The sequence below is a fragment of the Hippoglossus hippoglossus genome, chromosome 24 (assembly GCF_009819705.1).
Source record: "Hippoglossus hippoglossus isolate fHipHip1 chromosome 24, fHipHip1.pri, whole genome shotgun sequence".
Taxonomy (NCBI): Eukaryota; Metazoa; Chordata; class Actinopteri; order Pleuronectiformes; family Pleuronectidae; genus Hippoglossus; species Hippoglossus hippoglossus.
This window is the reverse complement of record NC_047174.1, coordinates 14,896,023-14,908,134: the sequence shown is the minus strand read 5'-3', so window position 1 is coordinate 14,908,134 and position 12,112 is coordinate 14,896,023. Positions and strand designations below refer to the sequence as shown.

Below are 12,112 nucleotides of genomic sequence, written 5' to 3'. Positions count from 1 at the left end.
GTCAGGGCAGCAGATGAATCCAGATTAGAGTGTCACAGGGCAGGAAGAGAGGATTAGCAGCTCTGGTCACTGCAGCCTCCGTCCACCCGTCGGGATAACCAGCAACCTGACAGCACTGTCTGCACCGGCTCGCCTAAGAGTCAAAGGGCTGGACATAAACAGGCCTGCAGGTCCTGCTGGGGCCGCTCTTTGTGTCTGCTTTCAGATACAGAATTCTAGCACCATCACAAACCGGAATTATGGAAGCCAGCCTGGAAATCTGTAGAAGTTTTGTTTACATTCAGGTAGTCAGTGATCGGATTTCTCCTCACTCATTACCATAATATTTTACTTATTTAGCTGGCATCTTTCAAGTGTCGAAGTTGCATCTGGACTGGTTGTGGAGTGGGAGGACAGGCTGTGTACTGAGACAACACACAGTGTACGTGTCAGAATTTCACAAATAATCTGCTATTTAGTAATGAAAACCCACTGATTTTGAGAGGACATCATATATTAACATATCATTTTAATAATCAGATCTGTTATTTTGGAGGATGGACTTGATGCCTATTAAAATCTTACATTTATATGCACTTAACCAGCATCTCTTTTTATTTACTCAGTCTATGAAAACTGGGTTATATTCAATTTGTTTAGGAATAAGTTTACTGAATACAACTGCATTTACTGCATAAACTAAAGTAGCTTCGTAAACACACAAGTCCATGTAAACACACACTTCAACATGCATCTACTGTGGGGTGTAAAAAGTCTGAGACCAGTTTCCTCACTGCGTTTGAAACTCGTACAACATGTTGTATCTTTTATTTGTGACCAAGAGTGTGTCATTGTAAATCTACACAATCCAGGCTGTTGTTGAGTGTGTGTGATAGTTGTTTCTGCAGAATAGTGCCCCCTGGTCGCACAGACCTCATCAGCTAGGTTAGAAAAAACTTGGTCGGGTAAAACCAAGGTCACTGACTTGCGTCACTGCAACAAGTTGTGATTTAGTGTGTGTGTGTGTGTGGGTGTGGGTGTGGGTGTGTCTGTGTAATACCCTACAGCCCCGGCTTCTCATCGGCATCTTACTCAACCCGTCATTTTCATCAGCAACCTCCCCATCGGCTTTGTTACATCTCCTCCGTCTCCTCTCTCAGTCTCTCTGTACTTCATCTTAGAAAACAAAACAAAATCCATCTGTGTGCACAGTGTTGTTGTTCCTCACTCGCTGCTGCTGACGTGCACTTCCTGTGCACAGCTCGGCTTTGATCTCACTGTAAATTAAACATGGCTTTTCAGATAACAAGCTGTGTGGCACCTACTGAAGTCAAACTGCACCTCCACTCTTCACACAGTCGCTGTCCCTGGTTTGAACTCTCCGAGTCGTGTTAACGCACAGTGCTGCGGTATCCGCATCAGCTATGCTCGTGTGGTTCTGTGGTGAAATTAGGCCACGGTTTGTCAGGTGTCTACAGAAAGATACAGTTTTGCGACATATTTAAAAAAAAAACACAGTGATGTCAGATGTTTCACACTGAATGAACGAGAGGCACAGAGAAAGTGTGGAACCAACTGGGAGACCACAGTCGAGCGTGGGGTCAAAAGTTAGGTCAAGCACTGCTAATCTGGGTGGGAATGCTCAGCGCTTGACCCTTGACATTAGGGTGACACAGCTCCACTCTGCTTGACGTCACCAAGATGGCAGCACTCGCATCTAAGTTATTTTGGCTTATTTTTTATACAGAAGGAGGAAGTGGAGATGTGTCTTTATATACAGTTATTGTGTTAAACATTAGCGTTCTCTAAATTCTTGTTTCCTGTTACCTTAAACGTTTTTGGACTAATATAGTTGCCTCATTGTAAAACAACGTACACATTATTTGATTATGAAAGTAAAAGTTATTTGCGTACTACTAAAATACTTAAGTTGATTTATTCATTTATTTCTCATGCGGCTGCTGAGGCTATTTGAAATCATGTGGGCAAGTATGTTCATTCATAGTAAACAGTTTGAATTGTGTGTGTGTGTGTGTGTGTGTGTGCGCTTTTTTTTGGTTGCAAAATAATTATTTTAAGTCGAGGGAGTTTCAAAATAAAAGCTCATGTTAATAAGAAGACAACATATTGCCCATATTCCAACTTCAGACTTGAACCACAACCTCAAAACCTCATCTGGAGAGTCTCAAAGTGCATAACAATGTTTTCTAGCTCTATGGGGTCCGTTCGCTCCACTGGCCCTGCCCTGCCTGTTTTCTAAATGCTAATCACCTCTTCTCCCCTCTCTCCTCCAGATCCCTCCTCCAACTACATCAGACAGCTGGAGACGAAAGTGCGGATCCTGGAGGACGATAACAATAAGCTCCTCACACAGGTGAGGTTCACACATATACCCGTGCAGATGTGCGTCACTCAGGAGTCACGCTATTAGCCCAGTCACTGAACTCTTGTGCAACTTTCTAACTCGGCCAGCAGCATGTGATCGGCGGCAGTTTGAGATGAAGTGGCTGCCTGCTGCCTCCTCTGAAGCCACCCCCTCACAACACCCTGCCTGTTAGTTGGAGAATATGTTTACCCATGTTTAATTCATGGGGAGTCAGTAAGCCTCGGCAGCGAGCAGCGATGTTAGCCCCCGGAGGGGAACTGTGGGAGCGGAGGAGAGATGAGAAGAGGAAAAAGGAGGTGGAGGGGAGGGAGAGAGAGGCTTTAAGTGACAGTGACAGGGTAAAGCATTTCTCAAAAAGTTGACCTTGCTCTGACTTCTCTCAAATTTGGAGGATGGAGGGTTGAGCGAGTGGAGGTGGGAGTGTGAGAAAGGGGAGGGTGGGGGCTTGAAGTATTTGGTCTGGTTCACCAGGAGGTCATGTCAGTCTGCAGAGGTGTGTGTGTGTGTGTGTGTGTTACATCCGCACAAATAGATTTATAACGGAAACTAGTCATATGTAGGAGGAACAAACTGTAAACTCACATAAAAGCGTGAATATACATTGTGGTCTTTTATGTACCATTTGTTATCTCTGCTTCATCCTTAGGCTCCCAGTTTATTTGAATGCATGTCAGGCTGCAGACAGTCGAGTTTTGATTTCAAAGTTCAAAAGGCATTTTGATTCGAAGCCTTTATTCTTTTAAAAAAAAGCGATTTCTCCTCCCCCAATTATCTCCCAGCAGATTTAATACGTAGGCTGAGAGTGTAGGCTGGAATCCTTACAGCCCTTCAGTGCTTCAGTGAGGTGCTACGCATTGTTTCAAAGCAGTTGGGACACATACGATGAACCTACTTCTTAAAGTCGACTGTTGGTCTTTGTGTTTTTTCTTTTTCTTGTCATTTTTTTTAACTGTATGTTTATCTCTGAGCCCAAGAAAAGTACGATGACAACCTTCAAATAATGAACCAGTACATCATCATGTTTCTCTCTCTCTCTAGGCTTATAGCCGGTATAGCTTATCACAGATACAGACGAAAAAGGTAACTCTCTGAAACGCCACCGTTCGTTGGCTTCTCTGTTTGTCAACCAGCTGAGCCTTTTTTCCCCCTTTTATTTGTTTGGTGGTGGGACTTTTTTACAGCTTTGCGATTGGGGCTTTTTTATACAGAGGGGGGGACATATATAATAATGAACATGTTCACTTTATGCTGAAATTCAGACAGCTGCTGAATCAGCTCTCTGATAATGTTCATAAGGACTGAAATTAACTTATTTACTCTTGCTGGGAGTTAGATAAGAAGATTAAATCCACTCCCACATATAATATCCATTGAATATGACACCACAGCCAACAGCCGGTTAGATTAGCTTAGCATAAAAACTGCTAGTCTACGCCTGGCCTCCTATATAGTCCTATACAGCAGGAGATCCTCTGCCGGATTCACCGCAAGCGAGTGGGTGGGTGGGGGGGGGGGGTTGATTACGCATCTAACAACCAACAGATGCAAACATTTAAAAAACAAAAAGAAAATAAATATCTCCCAGTAAAAGAGCGGTGTGACAGAGTCTGAATACTCTATCTTTAATGCTATATTCATACATGTTGTGTTAGATTTAGTATTTTATCCGTAATAATACAGTCCAATACAACAACCTTCAAAGTAGCTTCAAACATCACCACAGACCTGAATCAGCTCTGACACAGTGCACATTTCACAAAGGAGTTAGTCTGCATGTAAAGGTCCTGCCTCAGTGTCCACTCCTGTTCTTTGGTCCCTGTGGGCTCTGCTAGCATGCTGTGCTAATGAGGTGGCCCTGTACCTTGGCAAGAAAGCCTTTCTCTGCGCTTGGAGCCGGTCTGCGCCGCTCAGTCGGTGTCTGGTACGAGGCACCGCAGGTGAACGAATGCTACATCGTGCTCCGGTGCATAAATGACAAACGCTTGTCCTGGCTTGTCGGGACGTCTGCTGGGCTGAATAATTTAAGCTGCAAAGGCAACTCAGGTAGAACCAGGCATCCATAATGCATGGCCGACAACTGGTACGCGAGTGAGGAATGATGAAACGTCTGTCTGAAGTTATGAAACATCTCAATGGCTGTGTCTCTAATAAACTTTGATTTCTTTTGCTCCAGCAAATAACGACATTTCTCCGGTTTACTTTTTAACCTGACTCTTATGCAACAGTTATACTGATGTGTGTGTGTGTGAATGCTCTCAGGTGGGGTTGTTACAATGGATTAGTTGCCTCAGTGGACATATTGCCTAACTTCCTGTGTTACGAAACGGGTCCAGTGAAACTTATGTTAAGCCTGAAGGAAACAATGGCCTCTTATCGCAGGAATGTTGCCCCTCCAAACAGGCTGAAGGATTTTACTGTACAGAAAGGACGAGAGAGAGAGAGAGAGAGTTAATAACATGGTCCCACGGCAGAAAGGAACAAAGTCCTGCACAGCACAGGTGTAATCACGGAAGGAAACAGGGTGTGTGTGTGTTTGCCTGTGCAGGACCACAAGCATGCTTGATCACGTACATGTACGAGATTCTTTCGAACTTTTCTCCCACTCAGATCCCCCATGTCCTTTAACCGTTACTTGTCTCTGTTAAGTCACTGAAGTGTGAGGCACTCTGGTTTTCCCCACTGCCACTCTACCCTGAGCAACTAAGTGCTCTGCAGCATGAGTCTGAGAATTAAATGATTTATAGGTCAGATTCAGATGATACTCCAGTCCACTAACTGCAGGGTAATTGAAGTCATCTTGTGGAGAGTGGACCGCAGTGGGAATCAGTGGACTTGAATGATGACAGGGGTTAATGAATTATGCTTTATTCATTGACTGATTTATTGACTGGGATCAGCTTAATAAACATGGAGTGGAACGTGGTTTACTAACTGTTGCTATGTCAGCGGGAGAAAACCAACCACTCTGAATTATTAAGAGTCTTTGAAACAGTGGGCTTTTAAAGTTGTGTAGCATTTAGGAGGATGCATTACCATCCATCCAGCCATCTGTCCGTCCGTCTGTGCGCCCGTCTGTGCGTCCATCTGTGCGTCCATCCATCCATCCATCCATCAGCTTATCTTTGGAGGGTGAAAGTGGGGAAGGAGCTAACACATAGAGACAACCATTCACACCTATGGGCAATTCAGTGTCTCCAGTTAATATGAGCTGCGTGTCTTTAGACCGCGGGAGGAAGCTGGAGTACTGAGAGAAAACCCTCACAGACATGGGAAGAAGAACCCCAGTCTTTGTTCAGATGAAGGACATGACCACTCCCCAAAAGTAAAGCCAAAGCCTCTGGAAAGCCTCACCTGGTGGCTGGCTGCAATATAAGTTATAAATCCTGCTGATAGGACAAGGACCAATCTAAAAGGTCAAAGTACATGTCATATACATTGTTCTCACAGATTGTTTCTGTCATTGTAGGTAGTTGTTTACACTGACTTATGTTCAGTGCTATTTTTTTCTGGTAAGTTGGTTTTAATTAGTTATTTAATGCTATAAAAATGGGTGAAACGTCATAATTGACAGCTGACTCCAATATATATGTTTATATGTTTTCATTAGTGTGTAATTAGCACAGAAGTTTAAGACGCATGTCTCATGCACAAAATTGTTTATTCACATAAGAAAGTGCAGTAGTACAGAAAGAATTATTCTTGTATTATCATATAGAGCTTAATTTTGAGAAGGAAAAAAAATCATTTCAGTCTACCCAGTGGAGTACCCAGCGAAGTACCCAGTGTCTAGCGGGAGTTACTCAAATTAAACTGTACAGAATTTTGCCTAGGTGGCATCACTGCTGCCCCTCATAACTCACGTAGGAAATGATGCATGTCATCCACAGCCTCTCCCTGTCAGCTCCAAGACCACTGTGATGGATGGATAGACGGAGGGGCCCGAGCTTTAACCGAGAAGATACATGTTTCCAGCTGTCTGGCAAACAGATAGCTTTGTTGGTCTCAGTGGCCAAGGTCAATTCAGGGAAGGAAGGAAAGTTGGAGACATGTTGGTTTGTTTGTAAAACTAGACTTCGCAAGAAATATTCATTAGTCAGAAAACTCCTTCTGATCAAAGCAGGTCTTCTTCCTACACACGTCAAGGAGGTTATGTTTTCATAATTCATGGATCTGAATGAAAATCAGTGGACTGAGAAATTTGGTGCAAATCCAAATAAAAATCTGGATCTAGTAGATTTAAATGTGGTCTCATAAGGGGACTGTTGGGCCTTGGCAGAGGTATGTGCTACACTACTTGGGATATTGTGTATGCCACTCTCTCAGAAATAACCTACCCAAGACACAAAGCCGAGAGCCAGAAATGGCAAAAAGATGCTAGAAAAGGCCCAGAATTGAGAGCATGAATGTGGAAACCCAGAGGGTAGATGAAGAAGTGCCAAGGGAAGGATTGGGAAAGGTTAGGGTAACACTGAGAGGATACTGAGCTGGAAGAGCAGAGAGGACGGGGACATGGAAGGGCAGAGAAGACGAGGTGAATGCCGATTATGAGCAAAACGTATGTGTGAGCGTGCGCCTGAGTGTATGTGGCACCGAGGGAATACAGCGGCAGACAGCACAATGTCCACGCACTCATAGACGCTCACCCACAGCTCATTGGGTTATTTATAGCCCGAGTGCTCCCCGGCATCATGTGTGTTTACACACCGCTCCTCGCACAGAGGGAACATTAGTGCGTGACATGAGAAATGTCATAAGGAACAGTGGTGTTGCTGTGTGCCTGCCCGCAGAGGGAAGCGAGGCTGGTTACTGCCTCCAGGAACCAGTGGTCTTTTGCTGCTAATGAGGACAAATCTTGGGAACACTGTCCCTGCGTAATGGCCCTTGATGATGCACAATGTGATACGGCCCCGGTGCTCTGAAGGGCCTTTTATGTAGACAGCCACAACAAATAAAAATCAGCTCCGCAAATGAAGTGCTTGGAGCGATGGCGTCCGACTGACAATGAGAGTGCAGGCAGGTGCCAGTGTAGTGGAGGGAGTGTGGGGTGGGGTGGGGGGGGTGCGGAACTACAGCCTGTAATGAACCATCACTGAGGATGTTAATATGCACAGTGGAGCCAGACAAACACTGGCAGCAATAAATGTTTTACTGGCAGCATTTTTATGCATTTGTTTTAGTACAGGATTTTATAGTTTCATTTAATGTGGTTTTAAATGTAAGCATTCAAAATGATTTAATGTTCAATGTTTGCCTTTCAAATTGAGCTGTTATCTCAAAACCTTCTGTCACGTTCATCTTTGAAAAAATATCTTCAGTCAAGTGCAGAGCTATGATAAATCAACCTGGCAGGCGTTACTGGCTGACTTGTTAGATATCAAACATCTGTGCTGCTTTTCCTATAGTATTAGTGTATATACTATATATATATAAAACCTGCCATGTCCTTTTTAGACAATAAACCAAATACTGTTTTACACTTCTCATAATAACAAACGATCTCTTAGCTGGTGTTTTGCTCCATTGCCTCATTGTGTAGTTGTATGTAGAGCCATTCGCTGCATTAAGTCCACACAGACAGTCCGACCTCAGCTGCGTTTGTGCACGTTCCCCTAAGTGGCATTCAATGCTGTTCTCTCTCTCTCTCTCTCTCTCTCAAGCCAGAACTCTGTTAGTCTCTGTACCTGTCACTCGGAATCTGTTGCGCAATAGAGCGACGTTCATGCATGTGCACCTGAACCCCCGCTGCTGCCATCGATTGAATTAATTCTGTGGGAAACGCTGCAGAGAAAGTGAAACAAAATGTAATGGGGGTTTTCCTGACACATCCTTCCACCAAGTTTCTGTCCAGGAGTTTTTGCGTAATCCTGCTGACTAACTAACAGAAGGATAAACAAAGTGAAAGCATGACCCCCTTGCTGGAGGTAATTAGATTTTAAGTATAGCCATGAGTTTGTTTTTTAATGATATGTTTGTTTTGTGTCCAGCAGTGTAACCCAGGTGACCTCCGTGTCCTGAGGAAGGGAATGACCCTCTACCACTCCGAGTCTCAGCTGTCCTCACTGCCCCAGCGCCAGGACGCCATGCACATGGTCAGTACACACGCACAAGTTCACACATGCACTCAAGCAGGGTACACGCATACAAGGACTCACATTGACGCACATGGGGGGGGCGCGCCCACTCATATCTATCCTCTCCAGAAGTCAAGGATCAACACTATGTCTCTGCTTATAACAAATGTGGTATAGAGCCTGGGTTTAATTGCACACGGGCCCACACAGACTTAATTGCAGGGAGGACTGTACTTGTGCCTCCACAGCGGAATCAAGTCAAGTCAGCTCTAATTCACTTTACTGCTAACTCTCCAATTATACCTAGACATGCAACATTGCTCTCGCTTACACGACACCATGTCAAACACAAACAGGAAGAAAGCAAGAGAGGGAGGGACAAGGAGAAAATAAGATGGATTGGGAAAAGATAATGGGAAGAAGAGCGAGTAAGATGGAGACAGGAGTCAGCCTTCCCCACTCTCACTCCCTCATCCTGGCCTTTCAGTTGCATACCCCCGCCCCCAGGAGACGGTTTGAACCGAATCCCGCTATGAAAGTAATAATTCTCGACAATCCACCGCCCACCCCTGACCCTGCCAGTGTCTGGGGAGGAGAGGCTGGATAATTGTTTTCTGACTGCTTAAGCAAGGTCAGAGTCAGGCTACGCCGCTACCCGCAGGACTAAATCTTCCCTGTGTAAAAAATCAATATTATGTTTTAATCACAGGCCCCGTGTGAGGCGCAGGCCAGCTCGCACCTTTTTAAGCTTGTGGGTCACGCCCGTCTCCTCCTTGCTTAATAACGTCCGTGAACCTTGACCCGACAAAGGTCTCTCCCAGCAGGAGGAAGGATAAACTGCCAATTATGTGGATGGTCGTCTCTGCCAGCGTTTAATTCCACACATAAAACAAGGTCGTGATATTGACTTGAGCTGTGAATTTTGGCTCCTTGACATTTGGCATCTTTTTGACATTGTCAGTCATATTTAATCCGCTGGGACCGTGTACCCAGGAACCACTTCCAAACCATTTCCTATTTCTTGGAAATTACCCAAATATACTGAAAATATAGACATATCTAATTCCTTTAAATCTTTTAGTCCTGTATGTGCTTCTTCAAGTTTATGTTGTGTTTTCATAATATTTAATGTTTATTAACATAAATATCCTTCTTTTGGTTTAATTGTTATTAATACCAGAAAAAAATACCTTCAAGCCGTCAGGTTGGGAACCCATAGGTTTCTCCATATTTCTCTGTGTTGCATTTGTTGTTATTGAAATATAAAATTTTTAAAAATGAATTGGTAGTGGAAGTTATACCTAAAAAATAAGTAAATTTCCCAGAATTTCTGGGAGAGAGTGCTCATGCTCCCTGCACAGAAAATGTCAGTTTTAGCAAAAATATTTCCCCTAATTGTCAATATTAGGGTGGAGCCTTTTTTATGTTACAATATTATATTATATTGTATTATATTATATTATATTATATTATATTATATTATATCATATTATATTATAATATATACTCCCATTTAACTGGAAGAAACCAAACCTCAATCGGCCTTGACTGTTTTGGGTGAACAGAGAAAGAAATTGAGAGAAAAGAGGTGGATGGAAAAGAGGGGAGATAAGAGAGAAAGGGGGAGAAAGGAGACAGAAGAGCGAGAGACCAGGAACAGTTGTGTAACCATCATGTTTAAGATCTGTCAGAATGGCTGTTAGCACCAGGTAACAGTAGTAGTAATGATGATGATAATAATTATTATATTTTATTCTAATAAATCAGTTTATCATTTGTTTAATCTGCACAAACACCAGACACTCCCGGAGTCTTCTGCAGGCTTATGATACAATCCTGGCAAATCAGTTGTGTGCAGCATGATTCACGTCAGCATGATTCACGTCTTCTCCTTCCAATGGCTTTGTTGTCGTGACAACTCTGTGAAGTGTTAAGTGGCTCAAGTTCAACAAAGTCCTTGGATGGTGACAATGAAAGAGGGCGAGAAAGATGAGCGATGTGGCAGCTACAGCAGCCGAACTTCAGTGAACTGGAGTCTTGTTGTTTGAACCCATCCTGATCTATCAGCTCATCCTTTATATTTAGTCCTGTGTCTCTCAGTCAGGCCCAGTTTCAGGTCAGAGGGGCGGGCGTGCGTGATAGTGTCGGATAGAAAACAAGCGAGAAAGATGAAAAGGATGAAAAAAAAAAAAGCATCTAGATTCTGTGTGCTCAAACTGCAACCCATTGATTCTGACAGCGTGCGCTCCCCCCCCCCCCCCCGCCCTCACCCTGAATCAGGCGTGTTTATGCAGGCGAGCCGTAACCAACTGTACGTCCATATGAACAGTAAACATTGCTCTGAGCTGCCTCCGCGCTGCTGTCCAAATCCTTTTCTTTACTGTGTATAGCTGCAGCGTAGAGTAAACAGAAAAGTTCAACACAGTGATACTGGAAGTGTCCTCATAGTTCACTTTACAGCTTTAACCCACAGAAGAGAGGCGGATGTAAGAACTTGTCGTTTTGACCTTTTTAACAAGAAGATATACACACAGTGGGGGATGTGTTTAACAAGGGGATTTATTCTGTAAATCATTTGTGTTTGATGTAGCCCTTGAATAATGAGGTGCTGTCATACGAAGCTACAACCCTCGACATTACTCGGGTCATTATTTATTTATAATGATTTACCTGTGATTTGAAATGGTTTAGTCAGCTATTGTTATCCATTCATTTCAACATGGTTTAAAAATGAGATTCCATCGGTTAAGAGCTTTTTGACTGCTACTGAAATTGCACATAGAGTATTTTTATTTTAAAGCTCACAAAAAACCTATGAGGAAGAAGAACTCCCAAACAGGTCAGTAATAAATGAAAAAAAATGAAGAGGTAATATTAACAGAATGAATACAAATAGATAATGAATGGCATGAAAAATACTTATAGCCACTTACTGTGCATTGCAACTAATTTCATGTCAGTCCACACCTTTTTTTCTTCCATATGCCACAAAGTGTATTTGTGCACAAAAAAATCAAGTTTGGCTTCATTTCCTTTAAAAAAATAAAATAAAACTATAACAGTTCATACAGTGCATCTACTGCATGTGCAGCACTTTCTCTATCATCCATCAAACTTCAGGGGCAATGGTTCAGTGTCTTGCCCCAAGGACATTTGGGTATGCAGAACGGAGGAGCCTGGGAATGGACCACGCACCTTCTGGGTAGTGAACAACCTGCTCTACCTCCTGAGTCACAGCCACCTCAAAAAAAGAATACACGCTCTGCCCTGGCTGTTAGTAGGGAGTGTTTTGAAAACTTGTTTTTGCATGTTGAATCTTTTGTGTGTTGCTAAACAGATTTATTTTTTTTGCACTTAACAACCCCAATTCACATGAACCTTTTCATTATATTCACCAGTTTTCTTATATCGATGCTCTTGAAAACCCATGGAATAAAAACCCATGTGCCCTTTTCCCTCTGTCAAGAATATAAGAATTCCCATCTCAGGAATAAATAAATGCTGATTATAAAGGCACATGCAAGACAAACAGTGGTTTTCTGTGGTTGTCAGGTGAGCATGTGTCAGGTCATCTCCCTCAGGACCAGTGAAACATCAACATTCTCATGCGGCTGATGTGATGTGAACGGACAGTTTCCACACACCATCCCTCTTGGCCTCAGCAACAGTTATTATT

At 43.2% G+C, this 12,112-nt stretch overlaps 1 protein-coding gene across 4 annotated transcripts in view; it reads left to right on the top strand.

Annotated features, from left to right (window-relative positions):
* Nucleotides 1-12,112, top strand: part of ccdc85cb (coiled-coil domain containing 85C, b) — a 47,010-nt gene that overhangs the window by 30,199 nt on the left and 4,699 nt on the right. Inside the window, exons 2-4 of one of the 4 annotated variants that reach the window (XM_034580102.1) lie at nt 2,274-2,353; nt 3,404-3,445; nt 8,353-8,454. In XM_034580102.1, the coding sequence (XP_034435993.1) occupies nt 2,274-2,353; nt 3,404-3,445; nt 8,353-8,454 (224 nt within the window). Of the gene's footprint in view, nt 1-2,273; nt 2,354-3,403; nt 3,446-8,349; nt 8,455-12,112 lie in introns of all 4 variants that reach the window. The other 3 variants (XM_034580101.1, XM_034580104.1, XM_034580103.1) reach the window with 3 other exon arrangements.